This window comes from Polistes canadensis, unplaced genomic scaffold (genome assembly GCF_001313835.1).
Source record: "Polistes canadensis isolate GaletaPanama2010 unplaced genomic scaffold, ASM131383v1 scaffold_47, whole genome shotgun sequence".
NCBI classification, from domain to species: Eukaryota; Metazoa; Arthropoda; class Insecta; order Hymenoptera; family Vespidae; genus Polistes; species Polistes canadensis.
In genome coordinates, this window is record NW_014569594.1 from 87,700 (window position 1) to 109,875 (window position 22,176).

Sequence of the window (22,176 nt, forward strand, 5' to 3'; positions counted from 1 at the left end):
TCGAATTCTTCGAAAGGAATAATTCAACGAAAAATAAAGTTGATTTTCCGATCAAACTATTAATGGGCCGGTGGTAGGTATTTTGTTATCGAACAATATAAACGGGGGAGAAAAGTAAGTCTGAGCGAATCCTCTCAACCCTTTTTTCGTATTATCACCCCCGCAGCTGACGAAGCGTCGGCGGTTTACCACCTGACGATTCGACCAGGACAGCTGTTCGCTTCCCCTCTGCATCGGTCAACCACCCGTCCACTTCCCTTGGCCCTTCTCTTACTCTTCTGAAACTTGGTTGAGCAGCTCGGTGTATTAAAAAAAAAAAAAAAAGAAAAGAGACCTTCGGAAACGTTGCTGGGTAGAAAAAAACGTTCTCGTTGATCCACCAACTGACAGGATGTCCCACGATCGGAGTAGACTCCTATCCTCCATAACTGAAAAGTTCAATTTGATTCATCGAGAATTTTTGGTGGAAGAAATACATTTTTTTGTGTATTATCTTTTCACCTCCCCCCCCAACCCCTCCTTTTTCCAAAATTTACGAGAAATTGATATAAAAACGGTCGGGATGAAGAGGGGTGGCCGGGGGTCGACGATCAACGAAGATCAAGGAAGGTTTTTAAACAAGGTATCTTTTAGGGGTTAGGTAGGAGGAAGGGAGGGTTCGGATGCTAAGGGATTTAGCAGAACATCTCGTAGGTTTCACTTGGTAACGGTGGCCACGTTTGCCTTCGGCTTATTTTCGCCGTACGAACGTTGAAGACAACAAAAGTACCTTGATGGTGGAGCAGATGCATGGCATGTGCTGCTACGAGGCAACACCAGATGCCCCATTGGCGTAGAGGGATCCCTCCAGGCGTTCTCGCTGATAGAAGTTGCTAAGGGGGATCCTTTTTCAAATTGATCGCGTGCCCGATTCAACCTTTCCACCTTCCTCCTCCTCCTCCACCTCCTTCTTCTTCTTCTATCTTCTCATTTTTCGCTTTCTATTCTACGACTATTTACACCGTGTATCGATCCACCTTGAAATCCTTGGAAATATATTTCAATTATCTGGAAAGATCCTTTCGATTGTTAATTCGTATATTTATTTTCTTTCGATTAACTTTTAAACGATAGAAAGAAAAAAAATCAATGGTTGTTGACCATTAATCTTGTGGATCTTGGACAGAACACCGTTCGGGTACCTCAATTTTTGGATTAGTTTGTTACGATTCATTAGAGCCATTTTATCGTCAAACATTTCTTTTAATTATATTTCTTTTTGTTTTAAATAAAAAAAATTATAAGAGAAACATACATAGAAATAATTTTGTTCTTTGATTCGAGGATGCACTTACGATTAAATATTTTGATATTTCATTAAAATCTAATAACGTTCTGCTGAACAACGATTTATTATCCTAGGAAATTTTTCTTAAATTGTTCATTTAAATTATTTGTTATATTTCGATCGAACGGGGATGGGGTTGCACAGCTCACGAAGGTTATACCAAAATCCGGCCCCACAAAAAAAGGAAATAAATGAACGAATAGTGGAATTAACTTAGTTCTCGTTTATTTTTAGTGGTCAATGTTTATCTACAATGATTTATTGTAAAAGTAACAATAGTCGTGTATAAGTTAAAACGATATATCATACATATGTACAGATATGCCGATTTTACGATCATCCCCCGCCCCCTCCCTCCCCACCCCTATGATCCATCTCGTAAAAACTTTCATACGCCTTTTTTTTCCCCCGTGATTTACGTGATCGATCGTAGGGTAGAAAAAGAACTCGAATTTGTTTGTTTGTTTGTTTTACCGAAGCGAATGATAAACGATCGAAAAAAGCCATGATGCGTCGATCCTAAATCATTCGCGATGATATCTGCAAATTCTTTTCATTGATTTCATTTCACCGAATCTATCTCCGATTTGTTATTTTTTTCTAATAATGGGGGGATTCGATTCGTCGTATACGAGAAACGATGGTCGTCATTGTATATTATTGTTTCTAATTAATAATTTCATCGATAAGTGTGATTATTATTAATAGAAATAATTAACACGCTATCTATGATTTACCGTTCGTCGTTAAAAAATAAAACTCATACGATTAAAACGTGTAAGTTAATCGATGATAAAGCAAAATTCAAATCGACACATACGTAATAATATATTCTACAATAACAAAACTTCTCCCTCTCTATATATATATGTATTTTATTTTTCTCGAGCTCATTCAAATCGCGAATAAATAAATGAATAAAATAAGAAAGTTAGATAATTATTTGAAAACGAAAATGATTAAAAATCTAATCGTACGATATTGATATTAACGTTCATCGTTCTTTTTCATTTGATGATTTAATTAATCTAATCTCTAGTATCGGTTTATAGGTGTGTGTGTGTGTGTTTCTGTATCGATTACGTGTAATATTCGTGTGTAAAAGTTTTCATTTGACTATAGGTAATCCTAATAATTTGTTCTAGGTTTAATTAATTCCAATCTAGCGGACGTTTATCTACGATTCGCCACGACTAATGTCACACCTTTGATTCGCTTAGTTTATCGTAATACGAAAGTTTCCTCATCGAACTTTACGATGAGTTAACTCACGTCTCTCATCTGATATCAGCGTATTCTAACTTTGTCACTTATAGAATCCTCTTCAAACTTTACAGGATCGATTATATTGACATTCGTATTGACGTTCGTTAAAAAGTTAAACCAATACTAACGCATTCAAATGAAACGATTAATGAGAATAACGAAGATAATATAAAATCATCGATGAAGAATCATATATTTGTTGTAAATAATTCAATTCATAATTGATTGTCGGTTCGCTAGTTTAACAACGCATCATTAATCAATTATGATACTTATTGAGAAAAAAAGGAACCCAGAGAAAAAGAAAACAAAACAAAACAAAAAAAGAGAGAATAAGAGAGACAGATAGATAAAACAAATCCGTACATAACTTTAACGCTCTTCATCTTCAACTTATTATTCGAAGAAGAAACCGCAACGCGACAAACGCAAAATGAATATTATTATATTCTCTTGATATATATATAATTTGATAATTAAATACGCCAAACGATTAAGAAACGAAAAAAAAAAACAAACAAAAAACTCATCTTCTAACCTTCGTTTTATCAAAAGCGTATTTTTAGCAGCTCCTGTCCAAGTTGATTCCATCCATCCAACTATCCATCCATATCCATCCATCCATCCGACAGGGCCGATTTTATAAGCGTATTCCATTTCTGAGTTGACGATGAAAAACTAACTGCATGCATGCATACATGCACGATACAAAATGCAGTAGCGACGATATACCCCCGCGATATTTGTTACGAGGAAGTTGAGAGGGGAAAAAAAAGAAAAAGAAAAAAAGAAAAAGAAAAAAAATAAATAAAAAAACAAATCGTCTTCCTCCTCCTCGCGGGTTTTTTATCGTCGGGGGTATATATCCATCGATCACGGATTCGCGCACGATTATCACAATATGGCTGTACAACAGCCCGTACAATAAATGTGAATCGGGACACGACGATTTCTTCGCAACTCGTTAAACTCGTTTATGCTGTGTACTGGGCGAATACTCGTCCTCTTTGAATTTCAAGATGATTTTTCATCGCCAGGACGGTCGGGTGATGTGCCGGTAGTCCTTCGTCTTCCACGAGATATCTCAGAGCTTCCGTAGCACAGGCATCCCATCCGGAACCCCATGATCCAGGAACGTGATCTCGATGAAGGATCATCGATCTCTTCTTTTTTACCATTTCCTCTTCTTCCTCTTCCTCTTCCTCTTCTTCTTCTTCCTCGTCATCTTCATCATCGTCATCATCTTCTTCTTCTTCCTCTTCTTCATCATCTTCGTTTATTTTCGATCGACGATGATGATGATGATGATGGTGATGATGGTGGTGACGATAATGATGACGATTAGAACTTTTCAAACTCTCTTTAGATTCGAATACATTGAGTTCATTTGAATGGCCTTGAAATGAATAACCCAAGGAATATCTTCTAGTAGGAACGAATTGTTCCTGAGCAGTAAAAGGGGATTCACCAGTAAATTGACTGTTAGACATATTTAAATCGATTTGATTTCGAAAACGATTTGGTCCGAGGAAACTAGTATCTTGCACTATTTCCATTGTTTGATCCCTATCGTCGAATGGTACTCCTCCTCCCCCTCCCCCTCCTCCTCCTCCTCCTCCTCGTCCTTGAGCTAATATCCTCGTAGCTCCTGGATCGTGTTTCTGTTGTGAATATTTCAATTCTTGTGCCAACGATGCAGCCAATTGATGAAGTAACCTTGTGTTTTCTGGTCGATCGTCGTCCTCTTCATCTTCCACGTCCACTTCGACACCCTCGTCTTCGGAAGAGGATAAAAGATCCTCGTTGTCGTCGTCCACTCCTAGTAACGTCAGTAACCTCTCAGCAGCATCTACGTTATCAGAACAAATAAAGATAAATCATTCATCGAAACGATTTATTATATCGTTAGGTCATTAAATATGAAATATCCTATTACGAATTGATACGCGTAATGTTACATTCTCTTAACGATCTAATACAATAATAATTGTTTAATATACGTCGATTCATTTCAAATTCTTTTTGGATTATCTAACAGATTTATAGCAATGAATATTCGGTGTCTTTATTAGGGCTACGTTTTTTTATATTGTGTTATAAATTATTATTATAAATTGCATAAATATGAATTTGTTTTTGTAGAAATTTAATTTTGAAACTTTTGATTCACCCTAATACATTAAATTCAAAGTTATTATAATCAATTGTTCGAAGAATGGATTAATGTGTTATCGAAAATGATAAAAATCATTTGGAATAATAACAGACGTATGAATGAATATTAAAATTTGTTAAAAAAAAAAAAGAATCGAATCAATTGTCAAACGTAATATTTAGATTAAGTAGATCGAGGCAAGCAAAAGGGAACAAAAATATCGTTCCGAAAGAATAATGACGAAATTTAGGACGGAGAAGACCCGGTTTCAAGATCCTGTGGGAATTCTGCTCCACAAACGTTCCATGGGAACTACCTGTCGCGATCCACCCCGCCGTTCGTCCTAAGAAATCCATCGAATTTCGCACGAGTTTGCCCCCCCCCTCTCTCTCACTCTTTCTTTCTTATTCACTTATTCTCTCTCTCTCTCTCTCTCTCTCTCTCTCTCTCTCTCACACACACATACACACATATTCTCACACGAAGAAATTCATGTACGTAGTACACGAGGTACTTTGTTCGCACACCATCGTGAGAGTGTAAAGGGTCGACAAATGAGGGTAAAGTTCGGGGATTGAGCCCGGTTCCTGGGAACAGAAAAGGGGGACCTTGATCGTCCATGGGGGGTGGAAGTTGATCGAGTTATTTGGACCTGACTCTTCTCAGACACAAGACGAACCTAACGAAGTTGTCGTCTACTACATACTTACTCCTTTCAAATAACATGGGAACGAAGTATTACTCTTGGTGATCTTTTCTTTTTTATTTTCTTTTCAAAAAAGAACTTACCGGTCGTATCGAGTTGAACTACTTAAAAGACAAAATTTGCGGGAACCTTTTTTATATAAACGGCAAATAGTAGATTTACTTTTTCTCTACGCGCGTTAACAATCAATTAATTATTCATTTTATATTTTAGATCGCGTTTCATTTTATTTATATTCTGATTTTTCTTGTTAAATCGAATTCGAATTACTTTGTTCATCCTATTTAAGAAGAGGAGTTCGTTACGATCATCAGATCCGTTTCCATATCTCTCTCTCTCTTTCTCTTCATTCTTTTTCATCTCTCTTTCTTTTTTTATCAGGATTGTGTCTGGACCAGCCACACAGAAACGAGTTCATTGTTTTTTTCTCTCTCTCACACCCTGTGCCCCCCATCCCACCGCACCTCCTACCACTCTTTCCATCCTTCTTTTTTTAACCCCCCCCCTCCCTCGATGAATGAAACGTTCAAAAGGCGCCAATTCGACTCGTCCTGCCGGACGTTCCCACAGGGATATCAGGATTTAAATGTCCGTGCCTTTTTTTTTTTTTATAACATTCGCAAAGAAACGAGTAGACCGGATTGCATTTAAGTTGAGTAAATTAAATTTAAAGAGAGGAGGACAAGGAAAGGGATAGAAAAAATGATCCCATTTTTTTAGGGGGGGGGGGGTTTTCTTCTATTGACATCAATTTTGTTTCTTTCCATTCAATAAAAATTTGATCTTTCTTTTTTGCAATAATACGAGAAATATAAAAGGGATAAAAAAAATAGAGACGAAGGGTTTAAAAATAGTTATATCAAATGAAGTATTAAAATGCATACTCGATCGGGATTCGATATAAGAGTCATTCGAATGATTCAAAATCACAGACGAGTAAGGATGATTTTTTTTTTCGAATGAATAATGCAACGGAACTTGAATAAGAAATAAGAAATAACTTTTTGAAAGTTAGTTTATTCGACGTCGTTGAACGAACGAATAAATGAAGGAACGAAACAAGATTCTGACGAGGAGGAAGAAATTTGAAAAGAAACGTTGCGATTTGTATTCGCGAAACACATAAATAAGTTTATTCCGATGCAACAACAATAACAACACAACTATCAAAGCCATTTCCTGGCTACCGTATAAAGCAACAGTAAAAAAAGAGAGAGAGAAAGAGGACGGGAGGGGGGGAGCTAAAGAACACGAGTAAAAGCACCTTCAGCATTGGTTTCAACGATAACTTTGAATCGCCATTAGCATACAAAGTTAATATTTCAAAAAGAGGTCGGCTTATTTGAACGAGAATTCTACTTTCGTTTCTAACTTGTCGTCGTTAATTTCTATCATTTTCCTCATTACGTAAATACACGAACAAACCAACCCTATTTTTATGATTAATCTTAAGAGCAGAATTTTATTTTTTGCTTGTTATTGTTGTTGTTGTCTTAAAACGAATCTACAAGAGTCTAATCACCGTATAGCATGCATAGAAAGAAACTTATAAAATCAAAAAAGATTTGATTGAGTTGCTTGTCGGTTGGTTCGTAATTGGATCGCAAGCGGTTTAAATTAATGTAATCTCAGTTTTTCTCATTTTATCTATCCTTGAGTCGTTCCAACTACGTTACATTTGATCATAAAACAGTGTTACTATACTTGTCGTAAAGTTGTAATTTATTCAATCGTGTCGTGCGATCTCTATGAAAGTGTATAGTCGTATTTATGTATCAGTGAGTGTGTGTTTGTATATAGGTTTATACAAGAATAACAAATAAAAGGATAAAAGGTAAAATTGGAAAAGGAAAGGGAGAAAGAAAAAGGAAAATAAAAATAAAAAAAGAAAGGAGAGAATAAAGAAAAAGAAAATTCTTTTAAATTTTCTCGACTATACAATGAACGGGGGAAAAATAAAATGACCTCTACCCTTAAAACCATTTTTTCGGAATAACCCTGAAATATCATTTCTCAAGAATTTCTTTTATTTTCTACAGAAAAACGTTAGGTAGTTTCGTTTAGGGTAACATCAAATATCTTTACTTTTCTCTCCCATAACATTTAAATCGACAAAAAAATCTTGTTTTTCATGCGAATTCAAAAAATTGTTTTAATAAAAATATTTCTTTTATTTTATCACAACGTATATGTATAAATTCGAATTCGTGAGGGTAACACGATGAAATTATACAGAAATTAAAGAAACAATTCGATCGAATTATTCGTACGGACGGATGAAAGTTTTGACATTTTTAATAAACAGTTTTCTTCGATTTAAATGGGGGAAAATATTGCGTTGAGGAATGGTCTTGAAAATTGACGTCACAAATTGTCGGCGTCGTTCGTTCAATCGCAATTGCGTGATCATCAAATTTATCGTATCGCGTATCGGACCCGTATATGCAAGTAGAAAGGAAAAAAATAAGGTTGGTCCGAAATGACAGAGAAAGAAAAGCAAAAAAAAAAAAAGAAAAGAAAAGAAAAGAGTGCAATTACGTGATGATTACAGACGAGAGGAAATTCGGGTTGGTCAGACAAAGCGTATACAAACTGGGTCGCCCAATGAAAACTGATCGATCTCTAATAAGCGAACGATCGAGACGAGTAACTGTGATAAAACCGGAGAAGTATAGCTCCAGGGAAAAAAACCATAATCTTGATCATCTCTCAATTGCTGCTCCTGTTCGATTTTCAATCGAACCTCGCTAATGCTACGTTTTCTCGTCCATTTATTTTCAATCTCTTTCTCGTCTCTCGCGTTAAAAGAAAAAAATATATTTTAATTTTATACTGTGTGGGCTGAAGAAAAGAGATAGGTATTATATCCTTGGTAAATTAAAAATAATCTTGATTTTATTTTTAATAAAATTCTTTCTATAAATTAAACTTTACATTTTTCGATTCGTCAACGTATACGTGTACCGATAATTATAACAGTGTGTGAATTAAAAGTTAAACAAATTAATTTATGTTTCTTATTATAATTGTGATTTTCAATTTAATTCACAGAGGCAAATGAAAATTACTTTTCCGAGTATATCCAATAGATTTTTCTTTTTATTGCGACCAACTCCGTTCACGTTTATTTAATTTTTTTTAACGAGAAAAAAAACCAGTCGAGGATAATTAATTTCTGTAAAAAACAATTAAAATAAAAAGTAAAAAGAAACAACACTTTTTTTAAATCTCATTAAGAATTAATTGAAAGATTTGCCCGCGATTGCAACGTGAACATTAAAAATGAGTCAACTGGTCAAACTAAATGTATAATCTTAGATCTATAAATAATGAAGGAAGAAATAATAAAAAAAAAAAAAAGAAAAAGAAAGAAAGAAAAAATAAAAAGGAGTCAATAATGTAGCTTGTAAATAAGTCGACTGGATTTGAATATTGATCGGATATGCGACAAAGTTGAAACGCAAAACAAATTGAACGCATTATCCTTTACATAAGATCGAGATAAAATCTCACATGGAACGTGATAATAAACTGGTTAGAAAAAAAAATCTAACGTTAATTACTCCGCGATAATTTTGGCGAATGAAAAAATATAAGAAATATAATTTGTATTATTTGTTATTTTAATTACCTCGTATGGTTCGCGAGGAATCAGCAATGTTGGTTGCCAATTCAACGAAATCTTCTAGAGCACCACCGCCATCCCCTCCGCAATCCATCATGGTGTCCTGCAAAAATATAGAAAAAAAACGAAAGACCATAAAACAGTAGAATCCTTAATAAAAACGAGTATATTTGTCTTCTGAGATAATATTTCTTTTAGAATATTTATTAAAACTCGAAATATTACGAATTTTTTTATTATGACACAACGTAGTACACGCGAAAAATATGAACTTTCTAAAAAGAAAGAGATCTTTTAAAAATGAAAAAAAAGGAAAAAGAAATGAAAAAGAAGAAGAAAAAAACAAGGAGATGAAAAAGAAAAATAAACCCGAACGGTATATAATATAATATATTTTCTCGAATTGATTTTCTTTGCCACTAACTTTCCTAAACGTTTACGGTGGTGGTGGTGTAGTGGTGGACGAGCTTCGACTATTGTCTCCTTCGTATAAATTTCGAAAATTTATCCTCAAGACAATAGATAAAAGCTGCTTGGTGTGGGGTCTTTCACGAACAAACTTTGGTACAAAAGTTATATACACAGTGACCCACTCTCACGGGATGACGATAAACATGGAAAACCAAAGAGACGTGCTGCCATAATAAAGACAGAAAGATAGAAAGGCTGTTTAAATTATTGTACGGCAAACTTTACCGTAACTTTTTCTTAGCTCTTTCCGTGTGTATAAAAGAAGATAGGAAAATTATAAATTTGATGACATCGTTGTTGTTGTTAAAGTTATCTCTAACACTTTTCAAAACTTTCTCTTTGATTTCTCAAACAGGAGATTATTCTCAACACGTTGTGCAAAATCTTACAAATGTTTTTTTTTTCTTAATATACATATTTCGGTCACAAATCAAATTTTCTTTTCAATTTTTCTTTCCACGCGAAGATCATTTTGCTTTGATATTTTTTTAACCCTGATTACAAAATCTTTAAATTCGAATAGAAATATGTATTCAACGCATTCGAATATCATCGATTTTACACCGCGAACGTGTTTTATTAAAGTAGAAATTAATAATATTCGTGCCGAATAAAAGCATATCTAACCATATAAGTTGGTATATACTTATTATACACGTGTACACATATAAATCTGTTTTCATGCAATATCTTATATGTACGGCTTATCTCTAAGTAACATTCATTATTTTCTCATACTTTTTACAACTTATATGTGTACGTATACATAAATGTATTTATATGGAAAATTTTAATTTAATAATCCATAGGATTTAAGGCTGGGACCAAAAAACATGGTAACGTTTGTTAGAAATAGAAATAGAAGAATAATTAGTATAAGGGATTTCTTGTTTTCTTTTTCAATGTACACTCATAGATCGGTTAAGAGTATCTATGTGTTTTTTCATTGAGAGAAACCCATCAGGAAAGATACGAGTACTATAAATAGGACAACGATCGGAGAATGTTCCGAAGTATATGCGATTATAGTAGTAGAGTGCTGTGTGTACGTAGCAAAAGGGACACGTTTGACCACTTCGGAGCAGTCATCTCAAGAGATCAAGTCGATATCTCGCTAACCCGTTGCCAAGCGGATGTCTTGTAAAGTGCAGAACAACGATATTTCGCTTTTGTTAAATTCGTTGATTTTGCAGGTATATAAACGAAACAATGAAAAAAGAATACCAAACAAAAATGGGAGAGAAACAAAAAAACAGGAATTATTTCTATTCGATTCGAATGTTCCCCCATTACAAATTATTCGTACGAATTCTAACTATGGGGGAAAAGAAAAAAAAAAAAGGAAGTTAGCGAGTACGGTTGTTGTTGTTAAACAACGGTCGAAAGTAGAAATGCAGTTCGATGGCGATGCATTGAAACAACAACGTCGCTAGAACGCAAGATTTCCTCAAGGCCACGAGCCATGACGCCCAAACGAAGAAACCTGTTCTACGAGAATCGGAAAATTTTCCTCCTGGTTAGCGATCGCGATCGACGAGTTCGATTGGTGGTGGTGGTGGTGGTGGTGGTTTGTTATTAGATCTTCGAATAAGATTTGTCCATCATTTTTTTTTTTCGTAATTTATATACATACGAACGGAGGATAAATTTAATAATTGAACGAATATATTATTATAACGATAGGAAATAATAATACCGAGGAACGAGTGTGATGGTGGTGTGTGGTGAGGATGAAATCAATTGTAAGATTTGTATAATTCGATTCGTATAGTATCATAAGCAGCTTAATACGAGCTATCGAATAATATAATAGTTGTTTGCATAAAGAAGTGTATATGGATTGGAGGATACACACCGATGGGTAATAACGATCGCGAAATTACACCCAATTACTCGAGTTAATACGAGGAAGGGGTTAAAAGGCTTGCTATTTCCTCGTATAACGGTGAGGCACGCGTAACATCAAGGAGAAAGAGAGACACCGTTAATGTAATTATTCCCACCACCGTCGACAAAGTAACATCCCCCTTTTTTAATGGAGATTTAAATCATCGAAACGAGCGGACTACGCTCATTCGGAGAACCGTAAAAGAAACGGGGAATATAACAACGTTTCTTCAATCGTTATTTTAACGAGATTAATTCTATTCTCCTTTCGGTAAGAAATGAAATGAAGAAAGAGATGTAGGAATTATGAAAGTAAAACGTAAGAAGAAGAAAATGAAATATGGAAAATAACATTTTTAAATTATCCAAAAATTAGATGCATTTATTTTCAAGCTATTATTTCAAATTTATTTTCTTTTCCTTACTTTCTTTTTATCTATCTATCTTTTTATCTATCTATCTATCTATTCTTATTCTTCTTATTTTTCTTCTTCTTCTTCTTCTTCTTTTTCTTCTTTTTTCAACGATCTCGAACGACGCTAAGAAGAAATACGATTCTCCTTACTAAAATCGATTACAAGCAGGTGCAGTGCATGTTCGAAATAAGAAAACGAATATGGCTCTTCGAGAAAACACGACGATAGTCTTCTTGCCACGAGTCCTCGTAAGTCAATATTATTTGCGTCGAGCGCAAGATGAAAGAGATTTTTTCTTTTTTTTTTTTTAACAATACTCTTTTACATCCATTTACAAATGTATATATGAATATATAATATGTAGATTTATAAATGCATATATAAGTCTATTGCAGTTTTAATAATAGTTCGAATGAACAGATCGATAAATATACAATTTTTATCATTTGTTGTTTTTCTCTCTCTCTCTCTCTTTTATTTTTATAATATTCGAAATACCGGAATGCGTTAAAATAATGTTTGTATTTATTCCGAAATAAATCGATGCACTCGAGCCAAGTCCTCGCCGTTTCTCCCTCTTTTTTCTTTTTTATGGGAATATTTATGGCCGCGACGACAATTTATTGGATATTGCACCAAAAACTTTGGTAACGATTTTTTAATGAAAATACAAAAAGTAAATAGAGACAGAATAATTTTCGTATCTACAGCTAAATATTTGTCGAATAAAATCTTGAATTAAATTCAACGTTTTATCCGAACATTTAAAAATATGCAAAACCTTGCTAATAACCAACCACTCGTTGGACATTTATCGAAAATCATTAACAACTTTCGGGGGACGGGGTGGGGGGCTCGTAAAAAAAAGAAAAAAAAAGCAAGCTGATAACTTAATGAACAACTTGGTATCGACGTTTAAACGCGTTTATTTAATAAGATTTCGCGAAGTAAAATTGCATACATTAAAAAAAACACCGAAATGAAAGGGCAATGAAGTTTCACCGTCCTTCTTTTTGTTTTTTTTTAAAAACATCGTAAGTACACGTCCGGTCTTAAAAACCTTTCACACCAGAAAATTTTCAAATTGTATCGAACGCAATTCGCGAAAGAGTTTGTCGTTTCTTCGATCGTTAATGTAACGTTCTCGTTATATTTTCATATAAATCTCATTATCATAAAATTCTTTCTCTCTCTCTCTCTCTCTCTTTTTATTTTTCTCTCTATTTCTTTCCTTCTCTTTCTGTGTTACACTTTAAGAAAGTTTCATTACATATATATATTTAGTTTCATGCATCGAATAAACGATCGTTAACGCGATCTCAATCGACTTATTTAATTATCGTCTATACAATATAGTCTTCGAGATAATCGATTTATCGCGTGACTCGATTGAAAAAAAAAAATAATAAAAAAAAAGAAGAAGAAGTCTATATATTTTAAAAAACACGGCTATTAGTACTTTTAAAACTACGAGAAGAAAATCAGTTTGCTCGACCAAGCGTACAAATTTGTTAACGAGATATTCTTTTAAAATCGACCCCCTTTTTCTTGTTTTTTCTTTTTTCTTTTTTATCCAATTTCTCGACGAAGCGATAAGAAAATCGAACTCGTTTATAAAAAAAAAAAAACAACAACCCTGCTGCTCTTTCGAGTTTTCAAATTGAAAAACAAAAATAGAAAGCGGATAAATTGTCGAACGAGTTATGGGTATTGTTTTTTGTACGTTTGTTTCTACGATACTTTCTTTTGTTAGACAAATTTTCGAAAGGATTTTTCATACTCCGATGAAGAGACTTTGTTCCTAAAATTGTTTGTTTTATTTTTATCTTTTTTTTTTTGTTTCCCCCGAGTAAAAAAGAAAGAAAATTGGAAAAACATAATCGGCTTGGCAATGAATGTTACACGCGCACGCACACACACAACGGGACGAATGATTAATTGGAAAATAATTAGCCTCAACTTCTCGTGTCTGGATTTATAATCGATTAAGAAAAACTAACATTTGTATTCCCGTTGTACGTCGATTAATATTTTCTTTTTTCCTTGACCAATTTTCAATCAAAGTTCATCGATTCGATTGAACTTCGATTAGTCGTGAAATCGTTCGAGATGATTGAAGAAAAATAACGGTTGAAAAGGAAAAAGAAAATAGAGAAAATTATTTCTCGATGGAGAAATAAAATAGAAAAGAAAAGAAAAGAATAAAAAATGAGACCGCGGGAGATTTAACGATTCAATTTTTTCGCCCCGTTTATCGTATAAAAGTATAAACCAACCCCCCACTTCTCCTGTTACATAACGAATCGACATTAAATTTCATTTCAATTTCCACGATTGTATTTTAAAAAGCGAAACAAAGAAAAAGTAAATAAATCAAACCGAAGAAATAAACCAAACGGAATAGAAATGAATCGCAAAGAATAATTTTGATCTTTCCTTTGCGGGCATTGATGTTTCCATGGTTAACCGATTGCAATGATCAATCGTCGAAGGAATATAATTGATCGGGTTTACGTAGAAGGACTCTCTTTGAGAAATAAATATTATTATTATTCAAAAGATTTGTTTAACGTGTCGTTATTAAAATAGAAAATAAATTATTCAAATGTATATAGAGAGACCATTTAAACGGAAGTATACCTTTTTTCTTTTAAATTATGATTTTTTCGATTTAAATACTGACGATGTTCGAATAATAACGTTCGAGTAAAATTGAATAAAATGAAGAACACACACACAATTTCTAGATAAAATATAAATTTCTATTATTGCATACCTCTGACAGGGCGTCCTCCGTCATATCGCTGGTATCTCGCATGACTTCCAATGGAAACTGGCCAACGACGATCACACAATCACTCACCGCCCACGAACGTATGTAGATTTATTCTTATTCTTTTTCTCTCTTTCTCTATCTTTTTTTTTCTCTCCTTTTTTTTCTTCTCCTCTTCTCTCCCTCTCTTTCTCTTTTTTTTTCGTTCCCTTTTTATTACCGATCTACCTGTGCCTTTTAATTCGAGACTCGCGTATCAATTTTATTTCTCTTAGAATCGTATAAATCGAAACGTTCCTCCGATGGTAGGAATAAATCTAAAGGAAACGGAACAGGGATATATAAAAAAAAGAAAAAACTCGACCAAACTCGAAAGAGAGTTTAAAACGATGAAGATTACGACTTCGATGGATAACTACGAGGACACAACGAGGACGATGACGAAGTTGGAGAACAGAATAGAAGGAAAAGAACGAATAACTGGCAAATTTCTTCTTCTTCTTCGTCAGCGTCACGAACGAAGACACATCGTGTCTTTCTTCTTCTCTTCACAAATACATACGTTCTTTTCTCTTTCTCTCTCTCTCTCACTCTCTCTCACTCTTTCTCTCTCTCTCTCTTTCTCCGGTAACTTCAACGTTCGGATCGATTCGTATCGCAACGTGTTAACTTCTCTCTCTCTTTTTCTCTCTCCCTCTTTCTCGATACACGTATAGACTTATACACTAAAAGTTTATCTTTCTCGTTTTTTTTTTTTTTTTTTAAATAAAATATGCATACATTTATATATATATGTGAGTGTGTGTGTGCTGCGTGTACGTTATATATTTATATGTNAAAATTCGCGATAGTTAAAAAGAACAAATTGGGAAATAAAAAAGATAATGAGAAAAACACGACTTCGTAATTTTGTCTGTTTTTTTTTTTTTTTTTTTTTAAATAAAATATGCATACATTTATATATATATGTGAGTGTGTGTGTGCTGCGTGTACGTTATATATTTATATGTATTTACTTATATTGTACGTAAGTATGTATATCACACACGCGAGGTGCCAGCTTCGCGAATTATACGAACACGATTACGAGAAATTCTAATCTAACCAATACGAGAGCTCCTCCGACGCGCTCTCCAGGAGAACGTCGTCTCTCTGCGAGTTACGTCTCGCTGGCGTGGCAGGAACGTCGAAAGCTACAAATGCATACTCCCCACCATCATCACCACCACCACCACTACTTCACCCCTATCTGTCTGTCTGTTTCTCTGCTTTTCTCTCTCTTTCTCTCATTCCCCCCACCCCCCACTCTATGGTTAGACCATGTAAAACGTCGCAATCCAGAACTCTCAAACTGCACGACTAGATTCGTTCTTGGTTGCTCGTTAAAACAACATTCGAGACTCGATCTATCGAAACGCGCGTCTTTCGAAACATTGACTAAAGTTAATTCTTTTTCTTCCCACTACGTATTCTCTGTCGCCACTATCGCTATACGTACGTAGGATAAAACAGGACGGTTGATTAATCAAAAGACATAATAAACGCGGACCCGCCTTCCAATTTTATTTTTCTTTTACCTTAGTAACATCCCATCAAACATCCCTACTATTTCTTTAGAAACGTCATCAGTAATGTTAACACCTGCCCTTTATATTCTCTTCTTCCCCACATCGTTTGAATCTTCTCGATTTTTCTTCGTCGAAGCAGCAACGACTCCTCGCGGAATTTTTCGAAAACATTTCGCGAATCGTGTTTTTCCCCGATGATAATTCGCCAATCAAATGCGATACCACATTCGCGGGATTTTTCAAATTCGACCAATCGTTCGCTAGAATACTGCTGGTTAGTTATTCGAATAAAGGATTGAAATAATTGGTCAAATGCATGTAAAATAGTTAGAAACAGTTCAAGGTTTCTATGCACGTAAAAGTAGAAAGTTTATTTTTTATATTCGTTGATTTGACATAATTTATGAATATATACATTTTACATAAATATAAATATAAGTATTGAGTAATTATTCATATATTATACATATAGTCAAAAGAGAAAGAGAGAGGAAGAAAGAGAGAGAGAGAGAAAGATACATCTTGTTGGTCGAGAAAAAAAAACATTTATCAAGAGAAAGAGAAAGGTAATGGAAACGAGGATCACGATACTATTTATAATTCGAGTCGCATCTCGAGGAACGAGGCTTTCGTCGAAAGAATTTACGCGTACGCATTGTTGGCGCGTTTTTACTTCTATGGACATGTAATACAAGAAAAAGAAAAACAGGCGGAATGAGATAAAATAAAACTAAAAAAATTAAAAATAAAAATAAATACATAAATGAATTAATAAAAAAAAGAAGAAAATAATAGAAGAAGAAGAAGAAGAAGAAGAAGAAGTTTCAAGGAACGTTTCCGCGGCACCACAAAGAGATTCACGCGTCCTGCGCGCGAGGAGGGCCAAGGAGATGCGGACGAACAGCTGCTATTTCACCTGTTCGATATATTATTTAAATGCTTCACCTGCCGCGATCTCGAGATACCGCGAGATAAGCGACCAGCATTTCCTGCTTTCTTTAAGGATGTCCCGCACGATTCTTGGCTTCTCTCCGTAAAAGAAAACGAAAGAGAGGAGAGAGAGAGAGAGAGAAACAGAGAGAGAGAGAGAGAGAGAGAGAGAGAATCTCTTATGAAATCTATCTCGAGAAAGTTTCTTTTTTCTACATTTTCTTTTCCATAAGTTTATGATGATTTTTATTTACACAATTTATAAAATCTAATCATTCACGATATGTATACATTATGTTCGTCGTGCACGTAAAGAAAATTAACACGATTATCCGTTTCTGCCATAATGGGACTCATTTTATGTACGTATTTTTCAAAAAGATCAATATCATACGAACCAACTTTATGGTTTCGACCCATTTCTTTAAAAATTTTAATATTATCTCCGCCATTATAAAGAAAAGATGGGACTACAAGTCTGTACCATTCGTCGTCAGCAACATCCTCGTATCTTGGTACTTCGCAAGCACGGCATCTAAACAAAAATATTAAAAATTGTACATACAAATTTACAATATGCTATTAACACGTTGACCATCACGCGGATCACCTGTAATCTGGTCTTATTCTTTCAATGAAATTATGGGGGTCAACTGTGACCAGCGTTACTATATTGTTTTATACATTATCTTTGAATCATGTGTCCTTTGAAAAACATGTAAAATTTACTTGACAGTCAACGTGTTAATATGAGAAATAATATTTGAATATTGATGTTAATTAGATAGAAGATTACCTAATTTTAACATCGACCAATCTACTGGGTGCATTTTTCGTCATATTATAAATTACTTTGAGTCCGGACCAAACCAATATTCTTTCATGTTCCAGCAACTGAAAAACATATTGTGACCTATATATACATTGTTTTCAAGTAATGTAATTTTCTTCTACACTCAGTTGATTCAAAATCTTTAATCATAGATAACATCTATAATCTTCTTAATAATGTATGTTTGTATGCAGGCAAACATTGATAAAAGTCCACTTCAATTTAACGACAAACAAACTACTTATTTCATAATCAAATAATCCTGATAACGTTCAAACTTTACGACAAACAAACTACTTATTTCATAATCGATAACGTTCAAACTTTAATACCTTATCTTATAGAGATAATAAATAGAAAATATTACGTATTTGATAGAGCTGCCAGTTATCTCGACAGTGTCCCAGGTATTTTCAAAAGGTTGAACCATCAATAAATCACCGTAAGTAATATCTACAGCAAAATCTGTGATAGAGGCACGAATTCCGCCTGTATTGGTGCATGATATTGCTGCATAAGTCCAATATGTTTTGTTCTCTGCCATATCTACGTACTGAAATTGAGAGAGAAAAAGTAATAGGAAAAAGATTTGGTTTTTTTTTTGTTATCTTATAAGAGAATATGAAAAACTTTTTACCGCATCGACCATAGCGTCTGTTATGAAGTTACCCAAGTTGCACTGTTTCCCTCTACATTTAGAATCAAGGAAAACTTTAGTTTTGCCAACTTGTTTCCATGCAAGTGCATCGACATCCTTTTGCCAAGGTACCAATGCTTTTAAGATATCCGGATCTGTTCGAAAAATCATTGATTTATATTTCCTTAATCTTCCTTATCTTTCTTTTTTTTCTCAAACTTTTACCTTCTTCGATAGTATAATCCAAGAGAATTGGATTCCCTTCCCAGTCTGCAACTTCTCCTTGCTCGTCAAACCACACTGTCAAATTGCCGAGATATCTAACATAAGTATAGCAAAATCAACTAATCAAGTAATTTATAATTCATTTTAATATAATACTAAAGATAAATAAAATTATTTTAATATTAATTCGTGACTTATTAGATTAATGTAACGCTAGCTAATGTAAATTGACTTTTTGGCGTGACATCTGCGATAAGATAGTAACACGATGGATGATATTATACAATTAAAAAAAAAATATAAACCAATTACACATACTTTGTAAAAGCAGCTGCTTGTACGATAAGCACCGTTCTATTAGTTTTTTTTTGCGTTACTATCACAGGATAATCATCCACGGGTAAATCGATGAATGGTGGTTTCCCTAATTAATGTAATTTTACGTTAATTTAAAACTGACGCCAGAAACACTTCATAGATGTGTAATTCTTTCTATTTTTTGTTTTTTTTTTTGGACACACCAGAGTATAAAAAAGTATGCGAATGTCCTCCAACAATAACGTCGAGAAGTGGACAATTGGCAGCCATTATTCTATCTATGTCTAAACCACAATGAGTCAAAGCAATGATAATATCCACTCCTTGATTCTTGAGTTTTTGGGCTTCCTCGTTAACGGAATCTACTTCGTCCAAAAATCTCAATTTTTCTGTGTTCGATATGGTCTAATAAATAAATATATTGTGTCGTTAATATATTTAAACACTTTTTTTTTAGTTTTTTTCTCATTATTATTAATTGAATAATATAATGAAGAATATACCAACGTTCGTAGTCGATAAAATGACACCGATTATTCCGAGCTTTTTACCTCCTCTTTCGATGATCGTACTATTTTGATAAAGACCCTGGAAATACAAACAAAAATAATTGAAATTGTTGTATAAAAGAAAAAGATAAAGATAAAGTAAAAAAATGACTATGCAACAAACTTGAATAGAAGGTTCTTCGCTGTCATCGATGTTGGTTACAACAACAGGTGCTTTCATAGCTTTAAGAAAAGGTACTATGCCAGCCATTTTATCATCGAAATCATGATTCCCAAGCGTCTGTAGATCGAAGATACTTTAGATTAGAATGTTATTTCAATAATTATTCGTTAATAATAATTTACCAAAGCGTCGTGAGGCAACATATTCATAAATGTAGCCGTGACATTCCATCGATGAACATTGTACCACAAAGTACCTTGATAATGGTCGCCAGCATTTAAAAAAATAGCATTTGGTCGTTCATTTTTCAATTGATTGACAGCAGTATACACTCTTGCAATTCCACCAACGCAATCCTTTTCCTGTCCTGGATGGCAAATACCGGAAGTTGGATTGGTTTGCTGAAATCTTCCAAAATGATGTTCGTTTTGTTACTTTTTTTTTTTATGTTAGAATAAAAATCGTACGCGTATAAACAAGACTTACATATGTTACATAATTTTTAATTCACATGTATATTCACTTTCCATTGATTATGTAAGACGTAAATATATAAATAAAATATTACGACGGAGTAATCAAGATACTTTTACTTACGTGAAAAACGTATGATACGAAAGAAACCCGACGAGTGTTTCGTAATTAATTAGATAAGTAATTGTATATAATCATTAGGATCTCTTACCTCGCATGAAAATCATTCAAATGTATGATAGATAATTCAAAGAAATCGGTCTGTCCAGGATAAACCAATCCACGACCGGTAAAACCTGAACATGTTTGAAACAGTATGCCTATTAACAACAAAGTATACATGTTGCTTTCGACAACTGTACGACTGTTGAAAAAATTGATATTAACTAGTAAGAGTAATATAAATATTATTTAAAATTGCCAATCGATATATAATTCATTTTATTTACCTGATACTTGAAATTAAATAACTCGAATTAATTTAATAATAATAAAACGTTCCTTTATTTCCAAAATATATTTCCAATATATTTATAAGTTATATGAGTGTGCCTGTAAAAAAAATAATAAACGTGACTCCAACGAATCGAATAGTTTAAAGAAAATGCTCGCGGTGACTGACGTAAACGCGTGGTCGCTAGAAACGTATACACAACAAAATGGTTTACGAATATATATGAGAAGATAAAAGAAAAAAGGACGTTGTTATCAAGATATCATTATTGGTAAAGTATAACAATTTATTATATATTTTTGTTATTAATATTTTTTCCCCACACGTAAAAACCTACATTCTCATTTCTCCGATATTCATAAGTTTTAGCTTGAATCAAATTATTCGATCAAATGTAATCGTCATTTTCATAATTTATTACTAGCGTAATCGAACAATCGTTTATACTGACACCACGTAAGAAATATGATTCTAATTAGTAAAAGTAATTGTCCGTTCATAAGAAACTTACGAGTTTCAAATTTCGATTGTGACATTTCCGATACGACGATGCGAAGACAAAGTGTAGAGAAGATGAAGAAAAAAAAAAAAGAAAAACAAAAACAATCCCTTCCTTTGAAATTTGTAAGAAGACAGAGAAGAGAGAGAGAGAGAGAAGGGAAGGAATTGAGGAGAAAATTTAGAGACCTTGATAGAAAAATTGAAACTTACTTGCACTCTCTTACCTTTCGTAATGAGCATAACAATCGTAAATCAACTGTCAGCACCGAATGTTCGTTAAGAACTGTTTCCTTCACCAACAACGATACATCTTAACGCCTTTCATGGAAAAGCAAACACATCCATTATCACAAATATTCATTATACAAGACGTCTCACTAATTATCTATACGCTGTTATTACAATTATCTCGAGAACGTATACGTCGTTAGATTCGATAACGATGAATTATCTTTTTCCATTTCTTTTTGTCAAATTTTACTTATCAATCGTTTAAGAATTCTTTAATAATCAATACGATATCCAACAAACACTATGGAAAGAAACTTCATTAGTAGAAATGTAATAGAAATTTGATCGTATCCTTTGACAAGGTCTGTCATAGATGAATACAAATTTTTTTCACGAGTTTAACGATTCACACAATTGTACAATTGTACATTAACAAAATTAAAATACAATTACTGAGTACACCTTACTTATACAAAGTTACGATAAAGAGGATGTGTCGAAAGATTTTATCAAGCAATTTAAACGTAGTTTCTTTGTCTAGAACGAATACCATTGGTTATCGTCTACCTCTCACACTTACCTTTCAATCTACCAGTAAAAATAGATATCGTAACAATAAATCAACGCATAAAAGTCGAACTATGCGTGACAGATCGAGTTTTTACTAGAATCGAAGCGTTCGGATTTATACAGGTAAATCATTTGAAA

At 33.7% G+C, this 22,176-nt stretch overlaps 2 protein-coding genes across 2 annotated transcripts; both read right to left on the reverse strand.

Moving 5' to 3' along the window:
- Positions 1-1,535: 1,535 nt before the first annotated feature.
- Positions 1,536-15,420, reverse strand: LOC106785263 (FK506-binding protein 3-like). Its single transcript, XM_014745563.1, has 3 exons — positions 14,630-15,420; positions 9,086-9,182; positions 1,536-4,442 (listed from the first exon to the last, which is right to left on the reverse strand). The coding sequence occupies exons 1-3, from the start codon at positions 14,669-14,671 to the stop codon at positions 3,568-3,570; spliced, it is 1,014 nt and encodes a 337-aa protein (XP_014601049.1). The 5' UTR covers positions 14,672-15,420; the 3' UTR covers positions 1,536-3,567.
- Positions 15,421-17,353: 1,933 nt separating this feature from the next.
- LOC106785264 (apyrase-like) lies at positions 17,354-21,545 on the reverse strand. The gene is made up of 13 exons (XM_014745565.1): positions 21,462-21,545; positions 20,732-20,834; positions 20,494-20,646; positions 19,991-20,216; positions 19,809-19,925; positions 19,644-19,724; positions 19,340-19,541; positions 19,137-19,242; positions 18,819-18,913; positions 18,594-18,748; positions 18,324-18,509; positions 17,921-18,018; positions 17,354-17,659 (listed from the first exon to the last, which is right to left on the reverse strand). The coding sequence occupies exons 3-13, from the start codon at positions 20,622-20,624 to the stop codon at positions 17,401-17,403; spliced, it is 1,656 nt and encodes a 551-aa protein (XP_014601051.1). The 5' UTR covers positions 20,625-20,646; positions 20,732-20,834; positions 21,462-21,545; the 3' UTR covers positions 17,354-17,400.
- Positions 21,546-22,176: the final 631 nt, after the last annotated feature.